The sequence below is a fragment of the Dinoponera quadriceps genome, unplaced genomic scaffold (genome assembly GCF_001313825.1).
Source record: "Dinoponera quadriceps isolate SergipeBrazil2010 unplaced genomic scaffold, ASM131382v1 scaffold397, whole genome shotgun sequence".
In the NCBI taxonomy this organism is placed as follows: domain Eukaryota; kingdom Metazoa; phylum Arthropoda; class Insecta; order Hymenoptera; family Formicidae; genus Dinoponera; species Dinoponera quadriceps.
This window is the reverse complement of record NW_014554705.1, coordinates 1193183-1217872: the sequence shown is the minus strand read 5'-3', so window position 1 is coordinate 1217872 and position 24690 is coordinate 1193183. Positions and strand designations below refer to the sequence as shown.

General features: G+C 41.9%; 3 protein-coding genes across 3 annotated transcripts; all 3 read left to right on the top strand.

Annotated features, from left to right (window-relative positions):
* The first annotated feature begins 3370 nt into the window (after positions 1 to 3370).
* LOC106740899 lies at positions 3371 to 7244 on the top strand. The gene is made up of 7 exons (XM_014612364.1): positions 3371 to 3406; positions 4338 to 4598; positions 4834 to 5110; positions 5388 to 5629; positions 5820 to 6215; positions 6881 to 7083; positions 7160 to 7244. The coding sequence occupies exons 1-7, from the start codon at positions 3371 to 3373 to the stop codon at positions 7242 to 7244; spliced, it is 1500 nt and encodes a 499-aa protein (XP_014467850.1).
* A 2556-nt stretch (positions 7245 to 9800) lies between these two features.
* LOC106740936 lies at positions 9801 to 14629 on the top strand. Its single transcript, XM_014612421.1, has 3 exons — positions 9801 to 9821; positions 11957 to 13565; positions 14040 to 14629. Exons 1-3 carry the CDS (start codon positions 9801 to 9803, stop codon positions 14627 to 14629), a joined length of 2220 nt encoding a protein of 739 aa, XP_014467907.1.
* Positions 14630 to 14945: 316 nt separating this feature from the next.
* On the top strand, positions 14946 to 23432 carry LOC106740898. Its single transcript, XM_014612363.1, has 3 exons — positions 14946 to 15027; positions 17850 to 17932; positions 19329 to 23432. The coding sequence occupies exons 1-3, from the start codon at positions 14946 to 14948 to the stop codon at positions 23430 to 23432; spliced, it is 4269 nt and encodes a 1422-aa protein (XP_014467849.1).
* Positions 23433 to 24690: the final 1258 nt, after the last annotated feature.

Here is a 24690-nt window from a genome sequence, read left to right as displayed (position 1 = left end):
TTCCTGGCCCAGCCCTTTTTCCCATTGTCTGTTTCAGACGGTTGGGCCTTCCGTTTATGAACTTTCGGGAACACCTTACAGCACGATATGTCGTCGATAAGGAATTATCCGGCTGGATAGACTCGTCGGCTAACCCGCTGTCTTCCGATATCGATCAGTCGGACGGCACGGTGAAAAATCATTCGAATATCCAATGCGATCTTCTGCATAGTTCTGTAATGTGATCCCACAGGCTGTCGGCGGGATCGCTTTCGCCAATTACATCGTTTAATAGAATAATGATTCGTCGTTATGTAATCTTGGAAAATACGAGAAAAGTTAACGAGCTTGGATCTGTCACCGTTGGTCTCGTAAAATCAAGCAGCGTTCTAGCTGCACGATCTCCCGGGGTGAAAAATGAACGTAATTAAAAATAGCGGTTAATTTATACCGACATTTTGTGCGTATATCTCATATGTTAGTATTTCACATCCGACAAGAGAATTTTGGTAGTTTAATATTAATGTTAAAGTGCCAATATTAAAGTGCCTTAAGAGGATTAAGGATAAAAATTACTTGAAAGTTACATCAATTATATCATTTGAACAGTTATGTCATTTAAACGCAAGTTGACCGATTTATCGGGAATGTAATTTTTGGCGAGTTATTTTCAAATACGGCTGCTTCATGCGGATTCCGAAGATACATCGTTGCGTTCAAATCATGTAATGGGATCGCGTGTCCAGATCTTACAGCTCAATCTCGCATGCGACTATTAGACACGCGGTGGTGAGAATAATCCACTTTTCCACAAGTGCGTACGCCATTATGCCATTCAATAATCGGAAACCGCTACTTCCTGCGTGACTACATCGATCATTTTCTCCATTGTTCGGAAAGATATACAGACGTTGGCGCTTGTTTCTCATTATGCCGAGCCTGAATTAATAAACTTTCGGACGATTTAGACGCACGTTACTTATCTTGGTAATCGAGTTGCAAATGAAATTTCTGGTGAAGATTAATTGAGAATCGTCCGAATGATCGCTTTTCTTTATTTATTGTTATTTTACTACTGTTATCTTCGGTGCTTAAATCACTAAGCCGATTTTTATTCTATCATTTGATACGCATAAACGAACTTTGTTATGTACATTTTACTATTTATTACGCAAAGATTAATTTTAAAAGATTAATTTTAAGCTCGCTCACATTCCGTGTTACGTTGCAACGACGCTGTAGATAAAAAAACTTTATATAATTTGGCCTACTTTACGTTTTCCTAATCTGGCTTAGTTACTAAATGTACGGTTGAGACGCACTGACTCGTTCACAATTAGCAATTTAATGAACTGAATAATCGGGCACGATAATTAGCGCCGTTTTAAGGTGGTGGAAAAACTGGAGGCGATTTACGTGGCAAGATTACCAGTGCCGATAGTGCTACTACGTCGGGCACTTAACGCACCTTCCTCCGAGCCACGCGCAACGCAATCGGCGGTTCGCAAGCTACCACGATTGCACAGGCGACTCGCGTGGAAGGACGATAATGATTAAGTAGGTGAAGCTTATTTTCAGTTTGATCTCTTCGACGATACATCACGTTCCCACGAGATTGCGATTTAATAACTCTTTTCCTATTAATCTTGTTCCGACGGCGCGTTTAAGTATGCCGTATCTGTATTCTGCAGAAAAATTCGTTTTCTGCTGTCGTCTTGATGGATGCAAAATGAAATGTTCTAAACGAAATAACGTATCCTCATCTATCAATTACAGATTCGTTGAAAAAATTGCGCTTTCTAATTCACGAAGACTTTTGCTATACATATGAAAACGTTTTGCATAAGTGCAGGTTCTTCGTATATATCTGAAATTATTCGATCGCTCGGTTGACGAGGCTGAATATTTAACAGTTGACGGAAATTTACCTTACACTTTTCTCCTAAACTTGATCTTTTATATCTATAATTAGTTTCCTAGTTTAAACGAATAATCTATAATATCGTGTGGAAATATGTTCGTTGAAAATAATATCAAGAATCGGCACGAATGTAAAAGTAATTGATTCTCCCGGTATCGTGAAGAATGCGGTATCATTTATGTAGGACATTAGTCACACATTCTCTGGAATGAGTTCCAGTCGTGCGATCTAAAGAGGCGAGGAAGCAATTTGTCGGATATATTCACTTTTACTCGAATTGCGATGGAATTCTTTACGATGTGGTCCACGACCGACACGGATTATCACACACGCTTTAATCAAGAAGCGAAGTGTAGCTCCATGTAGGGGATGCAGTGGGTAGGGGTAAAGGCTATATAAGAGAACGCACGTCTGCTTCGGTTTTATAGTAGAGCTAGGTCCTTTGTGTCGTGTCTGTATTTTTCGGTATATTTGCAATATGGTAAGTATGCCGCTTTGACTGGTTTCCTTTAATACCTCAGCGGGATAAAACCACAGATTATACAACCGCAGCGCGGAGAAATGTATAATTTTACCGGCGAAAAGGGGTATTCCGTAACTTGATTATTGACGAAAACATTCATGGGATAAACTTTCTTTTATAGAAATACATATTCATGAAGCAAAATCGCGCTAAAAAGAAAGTTATTTCCGTCACCCATGCGGCATATTTTGTCAAATAGAAAAATTTGAAATAACATTTAGAACGTTATCGTAAATCCGTGAAATTTTCACATAATTTTTGCACGCCCTAATCTTTCTTAAAAAATAAGTCGAAATCGTTTATTTAGTAGTTTATAAAATGTGTGCTGTTATACAATCCTCTCGAGCTTATACGTGACTTCTTCGTGATACGTGGCATGGTTGTACAATCTGAGTGAAAATATATTAAAGAGCAATAAAAAAAAAGAGAAAGAGACTCGTCCCCGTGTGCGTGCGGTGATACACTTGTTTGGGGGAGTGGCTCGCCCCATCCGAGAAGGAACGGCCGCAGTCTATATAAGAGTGGTCCATGCCGGATGTTTGACCCAGAACTTCGCGTGCAGTGAAAGTGTGCCCGGTGCAAATATATTTTTGCCGGAAACAATAATGGTGAACACATAATATAATTAGCCGATAATTCGGGATTATCGATTGTTTCGAGTATGAGTATAAGCGATTATCATTACACATTGTCATTACACTTAAATTTTTTTCAATTTTATATTATATGTTATCTCTATGCTCATATATGTAAATATTCGTGCCTGTAATAACATTGTTATAAATAATCACTTTTTCATTATAAAGTAATAACAACAATTGAGAAAAATGAGAACGCATTCATATGATATATAATTGTTCATAAACATAAAAGTATAAATGTATACTTTCGGGATTATATTTGTACTCCTTACGTTATTATATACGTACAAAGTATCCCAGATCAATATGAACAAATTTCGTGAGAGCATAGAACGAATTGAGGTGAACGAAAAGATTCTCCAATATTTTGCGAATAGCACGCAAAATTTCGAGTTACTTATTATTGAAAATGACCATGTATAGAGGCTTTTTTAAATTAATAAACTAAAAATTTGTTAAAAATGATAAAGGACTGTTTTAATCAAAGTGGCTTGATTTACAAATATATAAACAATTGTTGTATCTAACAGCAAATATTAGTACATTGAACTTTGAACTTCGATTCTTGAACCTGTCGCTAAGTACAACCGCTATCAGGTACTTGCAGATTAGGCCATTCTAAATAAATAAGTCTTTATCATTATAATACGCAAATAACACGCAAATTTTTAAGTTATTAATTAAAGAAGCCTATATACTTGGCCAGTTTCAATAAGTTTCAATAGTCAATAACTCGAAATTTTGCGTGTCATTTGGAAAATGGTAGAAGACTTTGTTCACCTCAATCCGTTTTACTAAGTTTACTCTCACTAAGTTTGTTCATGTTGATTTGGAATATCCGTAGATTGATAATTTATTAATACGTTCTTTTCACAATTGCATATGTATAGCCAGAAGAGAACTTTTTAGGAAATCCATAATCTCGCAATTTTTATCGGACTGTAATAAAGCTAATAAAGCTATAAAGCTGTATAAACTTTAATGAATTTATTAAAGCTTTTATCAAAGCAATGTAATTGTATGTTATCGGTGCTCAAAACGTTTCGATATAATGATACATTTCCTTCGCTTATATACGCGTATATCGAGAAAATAATTATCTTTTTCTCTTCCTATGTCACGTTAGGAGTATTATTTGTACAATTTTGCATGTGCAAAGTTATGCATTATCGGCTCATATAATTAGGGGGAAAAAATATAAAAAGGTCTAATTAGAAAAGAAGGGTGCAATATTAAGATTGATAGCAATTTCAACTTTCACTTTCCATTACAGAAAGTCTATTTAATATTGGGTTTGCTGGTAACGGCTGCGTGTGCCGAGAAGAAAATTAATTTAGAAGATATCGAGAGAGATAATCTGAGGGCGGAGAGTAATGCCAAAGCCGAGAATATCCATGACGAAACAAAGTACGCCGTTAAACCCAATGTTAACCAGCAGCAATATCAAATACCGAGCCAATATAATAATTTAGGTGGCCATCTCGATGGGGGATCATACATCTCTTCCCAACAATACCAGGATTTAAAATATAGTGTAAGATGTTAATTGAATATTGTTACATACAAATAATAATAATATAAATAATAATATTGTTGCGTATAAATTTCACTTACTTTCGTTAATTTTCGGCATTATTTTAAAATATCCATTAAAAAATTAAGATAAAAGTTATTGTGCAATAAATGTGTTTTATACTATATTTTATGTCACATTGTTATAATTTACATTTAACAACGTTCCTATCGTTTTCTTGTTTTGTTATCGTTAGCAGGTGCCGCCTGAGCAATACATTCAACCCAATCAATATGCTGTTCACGAGGCACAATACCAGCAACAAAATCAAATTCCACCGCAGCAAAATATTCCGCCAATACAATATTACAACGGATATCAACAGCACGTGGAGGTACCTGCGAAAGGCGTTGTATCGAGTGCCTTCGAATCTCAGAAATTCAGTTACCAACCGGAAGTAGTGGTAGGCAATCACATTCAAAGTGTTCAGCAAAAAGCAGTCACGGAAAAATACACAAATCCTGTTAGCAAAGGTAATGCGAAAAGAGAAAGCTATCTATTATCATTTTTAATTTACATTTCATGTCATAATATTTCTTTAGTGACTAGACGGAAATTTTATTTGTCTTTCAAAATCGTAAAATTATACTATTAAGAGATTGGAAAAAAATCTTCAGTAATTATTCAATATTCAGAGAGAAGTATTTTTTAATCTTAAGAATTCTTGAATCCTCTGAAGAAAGTGAAACGATAAAATAATAATGCTAATTATTAGAAATATACGCGTGAAATACACTTTCTCGTTTCCAGGAACTATTTATCTCGATGCTCCAGCGACACAACTGTTTTCTTACTATCCTTATTTAAATATTAATTCCGTGGATGCGAAAGGTGTCGGATTGGTTCAACCTTCATTACATAACTTACCGAACGCAATTCCGCAAATTTCCGTACCTGTGTACACTCCTGTATACAACCAAAAACCATTAGTTTCTCCTATCAAAACGCCCTTTCCATACCCTACGGTCGTACCAACAACACTCCCGTCCAAGGTAAATTTAATTTGTATTTTCAACAAGCACGTAATTATTATTAATTATTATCGTAATTATTATTGTATGTCTTTATATAAATATTAAATCATATAATATCTATTACGTAAATATTATATTATAATATTATGATATAAATATTTATATAAGTCTGAACAATTCGTTAATAACATAACCATAAATGTTTCAGGTGACGAAAGGACCGGCTTATACACTTCCGGTCACGTCGAAAAAGCTGAATTCGTCTCCCTTGCCGGCCGTACCTTTGTACGTTCCACCCCAACAGTCGTTTGCTCAGGGAAAAAAGCTGTTGTACACGCAAGCTTACGTCGCGCCCTCGCAGCCGCAATACATACAACAATTAATTTACACGCAGCCCGGCGTGGTTTACACCGATCCCACCGCCGCTTACAGTGATCTCTACGCTCGTATACCAGCGTACGTTCAGGAAAATTCTCTTCACGGTCAAGTAAATCAATATCAAACTCAGCAACAAGTATACGTTACACCAACGATTGGCCATGAAGCCCCGAAAGAGGTACTGCAGGAGCAAGTCGGCCAAGAACTTCCACAGGACTACATCAAGGTCCGTATGCATGTGATAGACTTTGATAGATAGAATGTTGAACGAAGCAAATGAGATAAGAATGAATTTGTCCATTATCGACATTTCGTTCAAACAACGTGACTGACGTGATGACGTTGTATTTATTAGGGACAACCTGAGTTCTAGTGGAAATAATAGTTTTATATAACTCACGCTTTAGTCGACGGGATTATAATTGGAGATTTAAATTACGAGCGACATCGTTAGCGGACTAATTAACATAGTTTAATTAGCTCCTTCGCACGATGTCGTACACCGGGAATGGCATGTATTTTTCACACGCGATGTTTTATTTTTTACTTTTATTTTCAAATAAAATGGATAATTGTACGCTGATTCTTATAAAATAATTGAGCGCATCTGGAATTAAAATTAATTAAGAGAGAAATAACATTAACTTGATTTAGTAACAACGAGATAAAGATTACGCACTTTTCTTTTAATAGCTTTTTCATCTGTTCTCCTTGAAACATTATATTGCACTTTAAAATGTAGAAAGTCTCGAATATCGCATGGAAATTTCATCGGATCACGTTAAATATATTTGCGATATTTTGTGATATACTCGACACGTCTACGGTTTCCTTTCAATCTTTCAGCTCAACATGATGCAAAAATTTGAATGTAACATTTGTTCTGAGCAGGTGCCCGATGAGCCCAAAACTCACTTTGTACCGCCGCAGTTGCCGCCGCAGAATTTCAAACCAGGCATTACGCAACTGGAGCCTGTTTCCTACGAAGATGAGGAGTCTTTGCAAGTGAAAGATCACTCCTTGTCCTCGGGGCCGAAGTCGCTTCTTGATACGTACATTCCGAGCAAAATCATCGCGTCTCAGGATGGTGCCAGGTATGCTAGTGAGAGCAACGAGACGCATTAAAATACATCTCAGTATTATACTTACCTGTCGTAACTATCGTTATAGGTACAGGGAAAGGCCGATAACATTGGAAGGGGGTTTTCTCCCCTCGAAAGTGAGTTTTGCGCTTAAGAAGCGCAAGTCCGAGTAACGGGGACCGCCGCGAATGGCGTGACGATTGACGAATGTCATATACAAGGGTCAGTACCAATACACGGGAATTCAATTACTAGCGATTACGACGACCGAGGCATACGTGGACAATATCGAAGATGCGCTGTCCGAATCTCGAGACCGGCGACATCGTCGCATCTAGTCTTTCATTGAAGATTATGCAAACTCTATGCTGTTCTCCTTTACATTTGTAGAGACGCGTCCAGTGAGCGGTGTATTTTGTTTACGATTTTTCAATAAAACTCTAAATAAAAATATAATTGGTAATCTTTTTTCCTCAACCTGCATAGAAAAAGTCGTAACAAAAATATATTAGTAGTATTATTAATGATATAATATGTTATACTTAATAATGTAGTCACTTGCACATCTGTCTTATTAAAATTTTACATATGAATATGCTTTGTTTTATGATATATTATACAATTCAACAAAAAATAACTTTCTTTTTACCAAAACGAGACTAGTCATTGACTAATCGAACTGTTGCAAAAATTTACGTTTAGAGGTTTTATGACATTGAATCCAAAGTCAAAATTGACAAATTCATAATGATGAAATTAGTATTTGATAAATCGTCAATGATACAATTCACAGCTTTTCCGCGATAGTCCCTATATTTAATTATGAATATCTTATTAACTATAACCTACATAAATAATTCCTTTTAAGGGCTGAAAGCCCGAACAACATAACTTAATTTTGATTGCAATAAAACTTCTCCAGCGCGCTACTATCGTAATTATAACTAAATACGTGAAAATAGCCTTTTTCTTAATTTTAATTGCAAATTCTTCAAAATTGTGAGGTGATAAAGCAACTTAGAAATCGGATTCGTATTTAGCGTCTAAAAAACTATGTATGTAAATATAATAACTAGTCTCGTTCTAGTATTTTTTTTTATTGAACTGTATTATTATTCCATTTGTTGTTCTATATATTTTACTATTTATTCTTTACTTAAATAGTTAACAATTTTAATAATTTCGTCATAAATAAAATAATTATAAACTCGGAAATTGAATTCTAATAAATTGAGTAATTATAACTTAATTATTTAATTTAGCATTAGTTTTATTAACAGTAGTTTCACATAGTAATAGCACGTTCAAGAGATACACAATAATGTATCCTGTACAGAAAAAAGAAAGTTTCTTTCACTCTTTTTTCTCCCTTCTCTCCCTCTCTCTCTCTCTCTCTCTCGTTGAAAATAAACTGTATTGTTAATTACTTTATAAATTTTTTGATATTATATTTTCTCTCCGACAAATTATTTATTTTAACAGAAAACAAATAATTTACTAATATTATTATTAATCTTGCAGAAGACTCCCCCTCTAAATTACACCAATGATTTCAATCCATTCAAGCTATATCTACATCTAATTCATTGAGTATTTCGCCACACGTTCAAAGATCGCTAAAGTCGATTAAGTCGATCGAGCTGAGAGCGACTGAATCGCGCGATAGAGAGATCCGAAACGTTTACCTTCTCATAGATTACAGCCGGTGAACGACGACGTCGAGTTCTTACATCTTCCTCACTATTGCGAAAGAAGCAAGATATCACCTTTCAAGATATAATTAGCATAAGTGTTACAGTTTGAACAACTTCGAAAGTTTTGCCGATACCGTTAAATACGACGAAGTTATTTATCGACAATGAAGTATCTAAGTTCAGATAAAATGTCTGATTAACGTTGACATAGTTTACAATTTGTAGAGAGACAGAAACGTTGACATCAGGAAGTTGACCGCTATGAGGTACACATGGTGTATGTGTGTACCTAATGTCAAGGAATATATGTATGTAAGTTATGTACTAATGTGAGCGCGCTATATCAACGAAGAACACCACCACACGAGAAAGCTGATGCGACGGTGATGAGCGGTGATGATCCAACGGTGTAGGAGCGTAGAATTAACCATTTGAAATTCTGATCGCTGCCGCGCAACTTCGTCATTATCCATATTATGCATGGGATGCTTCCTTTAAAAAAAAAAAATGTATAATTTGTTAAAATTTACTGCAGTGCTCCGTGATATTTTCAATTAAAACGGAATATGTACTTCGTACTTCGCATATTATATTTTTAAACGTGGACTAATATATCCTCTCATAAAATGTAACACATTCTTGCCGAAAGCGTCGATTTATCCAATAATATTTTGGATCGGCCATTTAATTGTGATCAACAAATTGATTATTCACGACAATCAAAATATGCGTACGGATGTAAAATTATCGTTCAGCTTGAGTTATAGCGTGAGATGTACTTGCATGTTCATTTGCGTAATACAAGAAAGCCTGTGCGATCAAGAGTCAACCTGTCAAACGGCGCTACGCTACTGGCAGGTATCTTCCCGTATCGAACGCGAATAGCGTTCGTTTCGCAGTGGTGAAACTATAATGATGGTGTCCTTCTCACACCAAGAGCGAGGGCATATAAGGTGGGATGTTCTGGTCTCAGCTTCATCAGTACCAAACATACACGACAAGTCCGCCAAGCCAGCAGGTTTAAGGTCGGCCGTCATGAGTCTTGCTAGGATGCACGTAAGTATTTGAATCAAAATTACTTTGTGACTATTCCAACATATTTAATGCCCTGTGGAACCTCCTCTTTTGCCCCCATCCACCTTCATTGCCTCACTAAGTTAACAGTGCGTTTAACTGTTCGTTTGTGACGTATCATTTTTTTATTGCGCATGTTATAAGCCGTCGAAAATTACATTTGACATATTTAGTGAAACATGGTGAAGAGTCTTTGTGTTGGAATTTATTGATACTTTTTTATCAGCTATTACTGTCAGTGCTACAGGTTTTTTAAAGTGCATTTTACTTCCTCAAACTTTGTCGTGATAACTTCATATATAGAAATAATATTATATGTATAAAGTACTACATTTCTCAGTGTTTCTTCTTGAAAATTGTAATTTTCTTTCACTTCTTCGGCTTCTACGAAAATTAGTTGCAAAGATAATTAACAGGGATAATAGATTTGGGCGTATCTAATACCACAGTACGCTTCGTTAACAACTAATAAATATTTTATAATTGTAATTATGGATCCCCAGAATTGAGAAAAGAAGCCTAAACGTTACCACAAATTACTGACTTTTACAACTAGAATTTACAAATTATTTGCGGGTAACTGAAAACCTATTTGCCGCGTGTTGACTTTAATATAAATAACATGTTATTGGCAGAATTGATCGCGCGGCATTCCGGTTGCAGCTGTTCCGCATAAATCTAATAATCCCGCCGGTTGAAGCCTTAATGCCGAAAATCCGCGGGAAAAATTTTAACCGGAACGACCGGCAACGTGTCAAGCGTACACGTGTGCGCCGCAGTTTTTCGCAATCGCTCCGAAAATTCTTCCTTTTTTTCTTTTTCGCCGGCCGATCACTTCCTGGACTCGACCGGACGTAATTGCGGTGAAAGTGTTTCGGATTTTTCAGCCACCACGGTCGTACGAAGATAAAGTAGTCGTGGCAGATGCTCTTGAGTGAGTCAGTGAAAGTCCTCGCGGATGAGCCACGCATCTCCCAATTCGTAATCGCGAGGATCCGATCGCGCTTTTTCGCGCATTAGGTAACTAGCGGTTTCGTGCCAGCGTAACAGTAGTGAGATCTTTGTGAAATTCGTCAACTCGATTGCGACACACTGCTGTACGTGCGCATGTGTGTCGCCAATTTTGACTTGATCCACGTGTTGACGACTAATCGTAGTAAATCACTTCCGTGATACGACATCGTATTTGTCCGCGTCAAAAGTTACATATTCATCGGCTTGTTGATGCCTGAATTATAACGCAGCAGCATTTAGCGTGTTGTTTCTTTAAGACGAATACATTATATAAAAAGAAAGTCGACTGATATAATTCACATAAAAATATGTCGCGTCTTGTAAAGCTTAACCTGGTCTTACAGGAGGCCCGAGAGAAACTGACCGTTAAATTTACGGTACAGCATAATTTATAACTGTAATTAAGTAACTTTTTTATGGCAATTTCTTTTTTTATGCGTGTGCGTTCATTCACAGCGTCGATTTAACATCAAATTGTGACTTAAATCACATAATCGTAACTCAATGCATACGTTTCTTTTTTCACTCAATAATGAATAAATGAGATGAAAAGAATTCACTGATAAATTCTCTTGCAGATTCTGTTTGTCTCTTTTGCCTTGCCTGTTGAGGTGGAAAACGATGCTTTCAGTTGCATATCGTCGTTCACGCGGAGTACTGCCGCCGTGCGTTTAAAGAAAGCGGTGAAAATTGCAAGTGCGCGACGAATAAAACCCGTTTTAGCGATGCCGACCGACACACTTGACTCTGACCCTGCGGGAATGCCTCGCCTTCTCTTTTACTCCGAGCGGCTTCTCCCAAGGTCGCAATTGTGCGATCGTTACCTTCGCGGCTACACGTATCATCGATTATATCGTCCGCGGGATATCGATAAATAACCCGAATCCAAACAGTGGATTTCCCAAAGCGTATTTCATCACGGGCAAATTCAACCGGGATAATTCCGGCAGATTTCTTCGCGTACACGAAGCGACCGTGTATATTCACCGACGAAGGGAAGGGAAGTGAAAGTGCGATCGCCGTTACCGAAGCATCGAGATCGATGACCAACACATTGTTACATCGTCCCGGCGCGATTTCTTACACGCGGCCCTGACTTTCAGATCGCCGCATTCCTACTGGTGCTCGGGCTCTGCAACGCGGAAAGTACCGGAAGCGGAGAGATCAAGGTGAACGACTCGCTTGCTATCGAACGCACTGTTGCCGACGATGCCGGCGCCGATACCAGCGCGAAAGCGGCTGTCGATAGCGCCGAGGAGGAGGCTGTCGAAGAGAACCTGCCGATCTTACCTCCGTTAATACTTCTGGATTTCGACAACGGCACGGCCGACGATAACGCGACCGCCGACGAGAAATCGAAGCGCACGGTGAACAACGGCCTCGGCTACGGCTTCGACCGGAACTCCCTACTCGCACCGCGAAAATACAATTACTACTTTCCCGCCGGGAAAACCGGAACCACCGTGAGCATAGAGGAGTCAATCAGCCCGTTTCTTCCACGGACCATCATCGAGAGAGCGCGGCCGAGACCGGTTACCGGTGAATCACACGAGAAGCCCGGGCAGCAAGGGTCGTTTAGCGGTTCGGCGTCCGACCGGCGAAGCCGTATCTTCCGATATTACATATCGCCCACGGCGAAATCTCAGCCGACGTTCGGCCTGCGGACGAAGTTGACGAAAACGACTAATTCTTATCAAAGGTACCCTTCCATCATCAGGCCCTCCGTCAAGATTTACTCGAACGAAGACTATCGGAACGGCGCGTACGCATCTACCACCTCGCGACCCTTAGCGTACAGCTCTACGGAAGCGACGGGTCACGTCACTTCGAGCCCGCAGAGTTACATGGCCTCGAGTGCGTACACTTACGTCACGCCGGTCCCGACGACGTACGAAGAGCCCTCTCAGAGTTATCTGGGACAAGGTAGTCAACACACGATAAACGTGCAGGGCTACTCGAGAGCGGTGCAAAGTGTAGATTCTTCGACGGCCAGTCCCGAGGGCGTCACTTATCTCGAGAATGTAGACGTTCGGTCGAGGACGAGTCCTCGAGGTTACGTTCGACCAGGCTCGAACGTGGTGGAGCCGTCCTCTCCCGGATCCGCGGAAGTGTCCGGCTACGTGGAGAGCGCCGGTCCCTTTGCCGATCTGCCTAGATACACGGTGGAAAATGGCGTCAGGTATGAGAACAAGATTTTTTGGAAGTATCCGGACGGTAGAGTGTCCGACGTGCCCCCCATGACGTACGAGACGTACTCGGAATATCCAGCCGCGTTACAGGCCGGCAAGCCTCAGGTAATGTCCGTCTATGAGTCCGCTTCCACGGAGAACAGCGTGCTGTCGCAGGGCCCGGTGCAGTTCCCGATGGCGCCGGAAAGCGGCGCGCCGCCGAGTCCCTTCATCTCCGCCGAGTCTCTGTCGAAACTGCCGCAGCAGCAAGTGTATCGGCTGGGCTACCAGAATCTCGTGGGACATAAGCAGGCTGTTGCGCAACAGGTGAAGGCCAGTAGCGGGGTTTCAGCGTTTGCGACCCCGTCGCCCCCGAGGAACTCCTTCAGGACGAACAGGAAGAATCAGAAGAGTCGGTACGAAACGTCGGGCGGTCCGGTCTCGAGATACATGGTGAACAGCCCGAATGCAGAGTACACGGACTCTTACACGACGCAGAGCACCCCGAGGAGCACGACACCGTCTAGCTTCTTCCCGCAGACAGGTGAGACGTTTGCCATTTTTTATCCATCGTATTATCACAATTACTTACGCATGAATATTTGTTCGATCTTAAGCCTAATTCGATTTCATCAGCACCGTTACGACGCAACGATCTTGCGCTTAGCGTCACATATGTGTGACGATAAGCATTTTTTTCTACGTCCACATTATCAAACTATTAATTATCGAATTAGTAATGTAATGTTTTTTCTCTCGCCATGTCCGCGTTATTGAACTAATAATTGTGTAATAAAGATTACACGATTATTGTGTAATCCTGTGTAGTCTGTCCTTTAAAATAGACTAAATCTGTTTTATACAATTATGTAAAAAGAAAAATGAAGTGATGCGTTTGTGTGCCCGAATAAATTATGCGAACGTGTTGATGAGTATAGAATCATTTCTTTTTTTAATTTAACACAGTTTGCGATGTAACATCGCGAGCGTAATAATGATTTAAAAAATACATTTTCAGTTGGCAGTAATCTGCCGAGACAGACCACCGCCAGCGGCAAGAACCTGGAGAGCTACTCGAACTTGCAGTACTCGGATCTCCTGAACTACAATCCGTCGATCTCGCAGTACATCAAGAATCCCGCATCCATTCTCAACGTGCAGCCCACCTTTGTGCAAGCCGGAAGTTCTCTGATACCTGTGATCATTTTAAGAGTCGATGGCGTACCTCCTATTCAACCGAAGGCCACGCCGAATGTGAACCTAAAGGCTCTCTTGCAGCAGTACCTCGTTCAATACGCCAACAGTATCGAGGAATTAGCGCGGCCATCTAATTATGATCTCGGCGATGATCTGACGAAGGAGCAAAATTCCTTTTCCATAAATCATCTGCGGGAACTGGCACGACTGGCGCAGAGCACAGGCCGTGATCTGATCGCTAATCCAACGGAATCTTACCTCGGAAGATCGAGTTACGACACGAGCAACTTGAATGCCGAGAAAAGTCTTCCTAGCGGAAAATACGGTCAGCGCACTGCGGCAAGGCCGAAAGTGAAGAGCGTGCAGATCGTGGAGGATCCAAGATTCCCGAATTATAGAGAGAAAAATTGAATCGCGCTTAATCGGTAAAAAGTAGGAAGCCGCACATCTCTTAACTTTCGTGTTCTGTTTCTTAATTCGATTTTTGCGCCGTAGAAAAAGCGAAAGAAGAGAATTGCTGGTTGAAAAATTAATAATCACGTTGTCAGTAGACGTTAATATTGTGATTGCAATGAAAACAGACGCGAATTCTATAAGACGTGGGAGATTTTTTGTTTTAATTTTTTTCTTTTTTTTTTTTAAGAAACTGATACTACATGCGTTAATTTAGAAAAATACATACGCATGAATAACCGATAACACGATGGAACATGAAAGTTGAGTCGGAATGACTGATCTATGTAACAATACGACATTGGCTACCAACACTGATGTTACCGATGATACTTGGAATATGGACGCTTTTAAGAGTATCTTTTCTTTTGTGCACTATTATCGAATATGCGAGCCCTATTAAGTATTAGATAATTATCATCTACATTCTATTTGGCACATCACTTTTTTTCAGTCTCGCTATGAGACACATCGTGCCATGAAACAAGTTAAGAAAATGAAAGGTGACGATCGATAATTAGCGATGCGAAATAGTATTTAATGTGGGATTGTGCAATGTATTATAATAATTTACAATATGTACCTGCGCTACTGATTTGCTGAAAACTCGCGGATAAGCCGTTCAGATTAATAACACCCGTCGTTTTTGGGAAAGCAGTAGTAACCGAAGTAGATTTGTTGCTCGGTGAACGTACCTATTAAAAATTAGCCAAATTTCCACACTTCAGAAAGGTACCTTATAAATCCTAGCGCTTAAGAGAGTTAAGGTAATCGTAAATTGTATACTGCATATTATAAGCAAATAAAAAACGCCAATGAGAAAGAGTTTTATATATAAATTAGATTGCCGTGTTATTTGTGCCTGAAATTTGTAATGAAACTTACATTTATTTTTAGGAAGACATGATTCTTCTTTTTTCATTTATTACAAAATTTTGCACTTCATATCTTGCATACGTTTTCGAGAAATCGCCTCACCAAATTTTAATCTGTAAAATATAGTAATTATATCGTAAGAACAAGTCTCATTCTTTTAGGTGTATATGACTATATTCTACTAAATGAAGTTAGCTGCAAGTATTGGGCGGTACAGAAAGCTGTAGTAGCGGTTACACATGCAGGCAGAAACTCGGCATAATTGCATAAATTTTCGTGAAATATCAACCTGCACAGAGCTGCTAATATATAATTTTCTCTCTTGATTTCTTTTCCCGGTCTCTCATGGTTCGACAGTGTTACGTCGTTTTCTTAAAAAAAGATACGTTTTCCAACATCACCCTTCAAATTAACCAAAGAAGCCGAGATTAATAGAAACGCAGGACGTTACACCGGCGACGTACGCATCATCGATATTAGGAAAAGTTGGTAAACGTACTTTCTGTTAAAGCGCGCTTTTCCCAATAATAATATGATATATATCTACACACAAGCGAAGTAAAAGTTTCCGTCTTAGTAGAAATTATTATCGATCCGCGGGTTGCACATCAGCGACCATCGAGCGCAATTTACTCGATGCTGGGAACGCTCTCTTGCGGGCGCCGGTGCGTATGTGTGCGTGTATGCGCGCATCAGAATATAATGTACGAATTAATAAAAAAGACGCAAGAGCGGTGCGCGTGTCCGCGCGTGTCTGGAGATATATATCGATGTGACCGGTGCCGTTGAACCGGGCAATTAGCGTTAATTGCTCGGCGATAGCGTGAAGAGAGAGAGATAGAAAAGGAGAAAGAAAAAGAAATGTGAGGGAATGGTTTAGCCTGCTATAGTCATATCGCGCGGTGTTAATGCCATGTTTTCACAACGAGAAGTTCCGATGATATCTGCGTTGCATCTGCAGCGGCACGGCAATTAGACTCGAGGCATTAAACTGAACGCTCGGGCACGAGCGCGCGGCGAGCGACTACACGCAGGGAAAAGACTCGCGCGTTCTCGCTGCACACGGACGTGCACCTTCGTTTCCACGCTACGGCGCGGACTACAGATCGGGAGGAGTAGGCACACCGGGCATAATGCGTGTGTTCTAGAGCGCATAAAGCCCCGGCGGAAAAAGTACTGGCCGAATTCGTGGCATTCCGGTCGGAGGAGACACTCGAGAGAGCCCGGAGGCTGCACCGGCGAACCACCGGAAGCGTAATTCACGATCGATGCGGTCGTAACGCGAATGGGACGGCACGTCGTACTCCGGGCGCGCGTCTCCCCGGGTGCGTTTAGTTTTGCCGCTTGGGAAATGCCAGGCGATGCGTCTCGCGAGATTGAAATTGCCCCCCCGGTTTTACGATACGCGCGCGTCCCCGTCGCGCATTCGCACGAACGCGAAATAAGCGGTTTAATAAGGGGAAACGAACGTTTTACGGGAGCCGAACTGTGGCGAGATGTAGTATCTCTGTTTCCGTACATGGTGGCTCCGACCGCTTGCTCGAGTTCCATAGTAATGACGAGCGGGACGCACATCCCGCGATACGGCCGGACAATATTTTTCCAGGCGCGTTCGCGTGTCACGAATGAAAGTATCCAGGCGGCTGTGTGGTCTATAGGATAATATTTAGAACGATATTTTTCACTTGGGCACCAGACTGTATAAAGAAAATCGCGTATCTACTATGTGGCTCAGTCCTCGCGTGGAAGCTCGCCACGCAGGGTCCTTCGGTTTACTCGAGGCGAGGATACGAGGAGCGGATGATCGCAACCAATGTGTACGTGGACTGTAGTGTGACGTACCCGGTCTTTCTGATTGTGTTTGATTTCCGAACGAAGAGTCAACGCATTTTCGGCGAAAATGATTTATTCTTATGTAAGTACCCGGGATCGGTGCGAGATGTATTGTGATAGTGTGAAGTTTTCTGTGTGGTGTGGCCAAATCGTTTTGTCGTTTCACTCCTGCGCGGAGAGATGGAAAGGAAGGGATATGTAAATTAAAACAAATTCATGTTGATTCATTAACACAAGATGCAACGAATGCAATTTAACGTTGTGAGAATTTTAATTAATAATAACGTATTTCATGTGGCACGGTGCCAAATAATTTTACATACGCACATATATCATATGATATAAAAGTAAAAGAAACAAAACACATTGATATTTCCTCGATCGCTTAATTATATATGTAAAATAACTTTCTATATTTGCGTTATTTTTATTAATATTATTTTTATTAATTTTATTTGTGTCAATACAGGAATTTTATTGATTCATAGATATTGCCAGCAGTTCAATGCCGCGGTTAATGATTTCAATAATAGAATTAACCAGAAGTTACTTGTAAGTTTGTAACTAATAGATTGATTTTAAAAATTATACTTATTTAAGTTTAAAATACGCGAAAATTTTATTCAAGTCGACATCGCAATATTATTTTAAATAAAATTAATTTAGAATAATCCACCTGAAAAGATCCACCTGAAACAATAATTTTAATAAAATTATCTTCAATCAAAATTTATTATTTATATTTTAATAAAAATATTTCGTTAAAAATCATTTTTCCTATACGGAAAAAGAAATCTGATTGCATTAACCAGAAGTGCACAACCAAATTTTGGTTAAAAGAAACAGAATTTCTGGTTTTCACGACCCAAAATGTGGTTCTTATAATCAGAAACTTTGTTCTCTTCAACCAAAACGCAACTAAATCTTTGTTCTATATAACATTGCACGGAAATTATATTATTATAATTATCGATATTCCTAATTGGAGAAATTAGTTTCTTAACTATGAGATAATAAAATATATGCAAAATCATGTTGGAATCGCTACATTACAAATTACGGAAAAATTGCTGTGTATCCTGGTGCATTGGATCTTCCGGTACCATTAAACGCTTTCGAAGTCTGATCGATAAAACTGCTCCCAACTAGGTAAAGCGTATACTTTAACGGTCTTCATTCCAATCGACAACTTCGACCGACTTTTTTAACGGTAGACACGAAGAATTACATAGTTCAAATTGGCTGTGTTTTCTCTCCAATTACTTTTCACCGACACTCTCTAAACGGTCGAAGCTTTGTGTTATGTGCTTGTATTCCCGCGCATTACGAAGAAACTGTCATTCATAATACAATTATATACAATTATATTTTATGTTTTGCAAATAACTTTTGTTCCTTAAAATGGTCAAATTAACGATACGCTTGTATAAAGACCCATTACTGTCAAACGGACTCGAATGCTCATGAATCAGTGAGAAAGTCTACGAAGATTTGCTTCCGTGCACATCCAGTCCTTATTTCCACCTCACACGCTCGCATTTTACTTTTCTAGTCTGCTTTTCTTTTCTAGGTCATCTCCTTGACGAAACAGCAATTATCACCACTTACTATCATGCATCGCCTATCCAAACTTTGCAATGTATATGTTGCTTTCTTCTCTTAATACTTACGATATTCGAGAGATGTTTCTAAAAATCTCGCATGTTTACGGTAATTTTTGTGTCGTACGTTTATTAATGCTGAGTACATAATAGCTACATATTAATATTAGTTAAACAACATTGCACGTATCATTTTCACAATTTCTTAAAAAATAAATATATATATAATTTCTATATTAAAGTGTAAATTCTACATAAAGAGGAAGATTTCTCGTCTTTTACATTTACATTTTATTCTATACATTTATTCCGCGATTATTGTAATTCACTTTCTCCAATCTTTGTAGGTGATATTGCTATTTCTTAGCTGGCCACAAACGAGATGCGCGGAGGACGTCGACGCGAAAGGGGAAGAGATCTTCGATCAGCTCGCGATCGCGTCGGAAAACGTGATGTATACTCTGAGACATTCGAATGCGACTTCGAAGAATCTCAGAGCGCACCTGCCAAGCGTCCCGTCGTTTATAGACGCGACGGTGCGCTATGAAAATTCCAACGGTTTCATACCCATCGCACCGCCTACGACTGACACTCCGTCGTACGACGAAGACAGCAACACGACGAACGCCGTAAGTGCTCGAGAGAGCTCCAGCACGGATCGGAAAAAATTCGAAGACGACTTAGCGTACTCCTCGGAAGCGAGGATCTTCCTGAATCTCCCTGGACCGCTGACGAATCGCAGGTCTTTCGATTTGCAGGAGAGTCCGAGTGAGTTTGAGCTGCTGAAGGTCAACAACGACACCCCCGCAGTAGCCAATTACCGGGAATTCTATGAGAACCTGCGCGGCACCGTGAACGGAGAAACCGACGGCGAGCCGGACGCCGGGGGTGCTTCGGCGCACGTAAACGGAGAAAGGGGGAAGAGAGTCGAGAGCTACATGCGCAATTATAGTCGACAGTCGCACCAGGCGAAAAATCAAGATCCGTACGTTCGGTACTACTCGTACAGCGACGGGCAAGATGCGAAGAAACTTACTTACGAACCGGAGAAAGTCCCCGGCAATCATCGCCAGCAGGATGCCGCGAACTACGACGGTCACGGGCAGAGCGCTGTCAGACAGAATGTCGCAACGGTCTCGTCCTCATCAAGGACGAATTACGGGGTGAACGGACTCACGCACAGCGGCACCCAAGACGGAACTTATGACAATGTGGCGGAGTCGTCCCGGGCGCGTAACAAATTCTCCAGGCCGGTCGTGGTCGCCGAGCCGAGCGACTACAAGGTGGAGGCAAAGTTCAGCGGCGAAGCGGAGAACGATTTTAAAACTTCGCGGAACTTGGAGTCCTCCAGCTCGGAGACGTCGAGTCACTACGACGCTTACAACGACAACAGACAGCGTAGTTACCATCGCACGGAGGACTCGAGGAATTTCTCGGACGAGAGCTCGGATTACCCCGATTACCTCGAGCGGCCCAGAAGACTGCAAAATACTCGAAGACGACCGGATTCCACGAGAAAGCTGCCGAAGGAACACCGAGGCACGCTGGCCAACAGCGAGGAACAGCACGGCTACGACGCCTTTAAACTGAGATCCCAGCGGTACCGGGCGAAAGTGAATCCATGGGGCAATGACGCCGGCATGAATCATCAAGATGAGAGCGTGGAAGACGTCAGACACGATACCAGATACGACGCCAGAGTCAGCGGCACAGAGGCCAAGATCACCAAGGTGCATCACTTGTCCAGGCCGAAGAACAGCAACACGTGGAGTCAGCTATCGCCGAATCTCGAGATCTCTCATTCCAACGGCATTGAGCTCGATCAGATGGAGAAGCCGAAGTACGTCCTTCCCGTGAAGGTGAATTTCCTGCCTGTGGCGAACTTCGACCATGCGACCGCGCTGGGCAACAGTCAAGGCTTCGACGTCTCGAACGCCCTCCTGCAGAGCATGGTGACCGCCTCGCCGATCGGCGCGTACACCACGAGCGCTCCTCTCCTGAGCACAGCGTCCTCCATCCTCGGTCAGAACCTGGCAATGTCCACGTCGGTGCCCGACATCATCGTCGGGCAGAACTCTTTGCAGAATCCCGTGCACGCTGTCGTGCTTTCGCAGACGAACGGGCAGAACAAAATCGCGGACACGGCGACCTACCTGCCGAGCACCGTGGCGCCGGTGTTCGCCCTCACGCCCAGCCTCACGCCGACGTTGCAGAGCGTGCGGCTGCAGAATAACGTGACTCCTCGAACTGCCTTCGCCGTAACGCCCACTCCCACCGCGGTCGTTCAGCACCTGCCGATCAGCGGAATGCACGCCGGTGTGCAACAGCTGATAGTGCCGCAGCCGACCGTCCAGACGTTCCCGGGTTTCCTGCAGACGCCGGTCCACGCGAGCACGGAGTACCAGATCCACGTGAACCCTCACGGATTGCAGGGTCAGAGCTTGATGAGCCAGGGTAACCTGCAAAGCGTACCGACAACATCCACGCTGCTGTCCAATCAGCCGGAGCACAGAATCATATCGCCCGCTGAGGCGCACGGTAAGAAAAACGTGTACGCCACTTCCGGCGGGTCCGTGCTGGCCACCGCGAGTCTGGCCGTCGGCCAGAACGAGCAGAAGCAGCCGAGCAACGTGAATTCGTATTATCTGCACAACCACAACGCTCAGCAAGTGGCGAGGCCTCAGGAGGAGGTGTATCACGTGATGAAGGGCATCGACCTTCAGCCGAAAGCGAAGACGTTCTTCCAAGCGACTCAGGTGGTACCGACTGTACTGCAACCGAACCCAACTCTGAGCAGCCTGGCGGTGAGCACTCCGCATTACGTCAAGCTGCAAGGCACCGACGAGGCTGTACAACAGTTGCAGTTCCAAATAAACAGGGCGCAACTGTTGAAGAACGGCAGACTGCCCGGCGACAACATGGTCGGCCACTCGAACAACGCGAACAGCGTGAACGCGCATCTGCCGAACGTGGGTACTAAGAACGTCGAGATTGTAAACCCGAACATCAAGCCAAGTCCGGTCGACACGACAGTGAATGCTTTCAACGCGATGCAGTATCCGGCGGCTGTTTTGACGACGCCTATCCCGATCTTCAGCACGATCGGCCCCGTCACGCCGCAAACCGTCAATCTTCAGAATTACGTGGACTCCTTGGCGGAAACCGGCGTCAAAGCCAAGCCGTTAGGCACGGTGGACCTGAAAACGTCGCAGAATCAGGAACGGCCGGTGTTCAATCCGATCAACTTCGTCCCGAACGTCGATATCATAAAGAATCAGAACTCTCTGAACAATAAGTTACCGTCCAGCGAACCCGTCCAACAAGGCCTGAATCTGGTACCCGTAATGCCCGGCGGGAACTTTTTCAGGCCGTCGTATTCGGCGCAGAACGAACTGATATTGAAACCGAAATTGGCTTCGGACTTGCAGCAGTATGCCGAGGAGATGTTCAAGGAGTCCCTGAAGACGATGTACAACTCCCAAAAGTGGAACAACGACAGAAAGCCGGCCGGGAACAGTTCGAGTAACTCCGAGTCGAGCGACTTGGCGAAACTTACGCTCGAACTGCAGAAGCTGAAAGCCTCGCTCTCGGAATCGAAATACAAGGATCAGCTGGTAGCGCATCAAAGCGAGAATAACATACGCACGACAGACCCGCCTAAATCTTCCGGCGACAAAAAGAAATCGGACGCGCTGATGGCGACTCTGGAGCAACTGCTGAAGAACCGACCCTCCGGACCAATACATATTTACCACGGCGCCGGCAGACCGGGTAATCACAAACAAAAGCCTTCGGGAGACTCGAGTTTCGCTTTCCACGACGAATTCCACGATGACACTCACGTGCGGGAATTCCTCACGCCGCCGAGACCGAACCGTTTCCGCACGAAAGGCGTCTTCCAGGAAAAACCGATGAAGAACAAACGGCCGGCAGCTATGAGGTTCAAGAATGGACCGAGGAAATCATCAGGAAGGGGACACTCGTCGGCCAGACCGACCGGACTGGAAGCGTCCGCCAGTAACATAAACATACATCTGGACGGATCGCATTATCACAGGTTACCCTTCGACGACAACGTGGACTTTGAGACTCGGCGTCAGCCGTCCTTCGACGCGTACCCGACGATAACCACGTCGTCGCCGGAAGCCTTCAGCAATATACTGAGCGAGCTCAGAGCGTCGAGTAACAAGGATTACGACATCAATCATCCCAGGATACATAATCTTCTCGGGTTATTAATGAAAAACAAGCAACTGCCGAGCAGAGGCGCGCCGAACAATTTTCGCGACAGGGACCACTTCCGGCAGTTCTTCGACCGAGAGAGGCGTCGGCTGCAGCAACAGTTTTACGACGACACCCTGAAGGATTACATCTTGGACAAGTTCGAGGGTGCGTCACAGTCCGGTTCGATCGTCGACAGGAAAGTCTATTCGGGGAACGGCGCCGCATAAATTCGTAATCAAAAGTACAGGCGAAACGGTCGATCACGCGATGTACTCGCCGGGTCCGCGAATGACTCGCAAATCCGCTCGCGGAAGGACTAGTAGAATTAGGTAATAAGCGTTTATCCTGCCCGATAACGGACGATTTCTTCTCGTTCGCTTTTCGCGTTAATGAAAGCTGCATCGCGCCAGCATCGTTCGCGCCGCTCGTACTGAGAGAATGTGTTTAATTCTAGCAAGTAATGTTTTACGCGGAAGTTGTAAAAGCAATCGTTAATGTCGAACGCATTCGTACGGAACGCTCGACCGACGGGGGAAGGCAATTCATCGGTCATTTATAAGACGCTAGTATTGTACATATTAACTTATATGGAAATATACGTGTCGTGTTATTTGTACGGCGTTTGTCGCGCCCGCCTGTTTTCTCTTTTTCCGTCAATATTTTCTCCCTCACCCGTTCGTCCAAGGAGATAATAAACAGAATCTCAAACTAGGTAATCACTTTCCGCAACGAGAAGAAGTGGAGAAAATCCGGATGGAAAAGAGATGCGTATTAGTAAAATTTCACTCTATTTGTGGGACAATTTTGTCTGAACATTTTGTAAATCTTTATATTTCGTTTTTATCTAAACATACCGAAGATATTTTTTTATATAGTGACACACACACACATACATATACAATGATTATATTATGACAAATATATATTAAATTTTGAATAAAAATATAGATTCTATATATGTAAGTGTTATATTAAAAAAGAAAATAAAAAAATTTATATATTTTCAATAATTCTGCAAAAAGAATCTTTCTTCAGAATCATATTTTTCATAAAAATAAAATCAATATGAAATTTTCACATCCGTATTCTCAAGACATTTTAGATTGCACTAACATTCATAGCACTCCTTTCATACCTCTCCGTGACAAAATCGGATAAAGATTTCAATCTCCATCATGAAGCTAAGCTAATAAAAACATTCGACGTACTACCGTGAGGAAAGCTCCCATTTCCAAAACTGGATCTTTGTTTTGTTCCGACCTGTTTTCATTTAATTTGGCAATAAGGTAAATATATACGTATGATCTCATCTATTCATTGATATTCACGCGGAGAAATATTGCACCTTGTTTTATATGTCGGTGAAATCTTAATACAACTCTCTTCTAATAAAATGCCTGTGTTTTTGTTACAATTAATTATTTGAAAAACGGCAACCAGTTTTTATTAAAAAAAACTTAAATCGATGAGAATACGACCGCACTG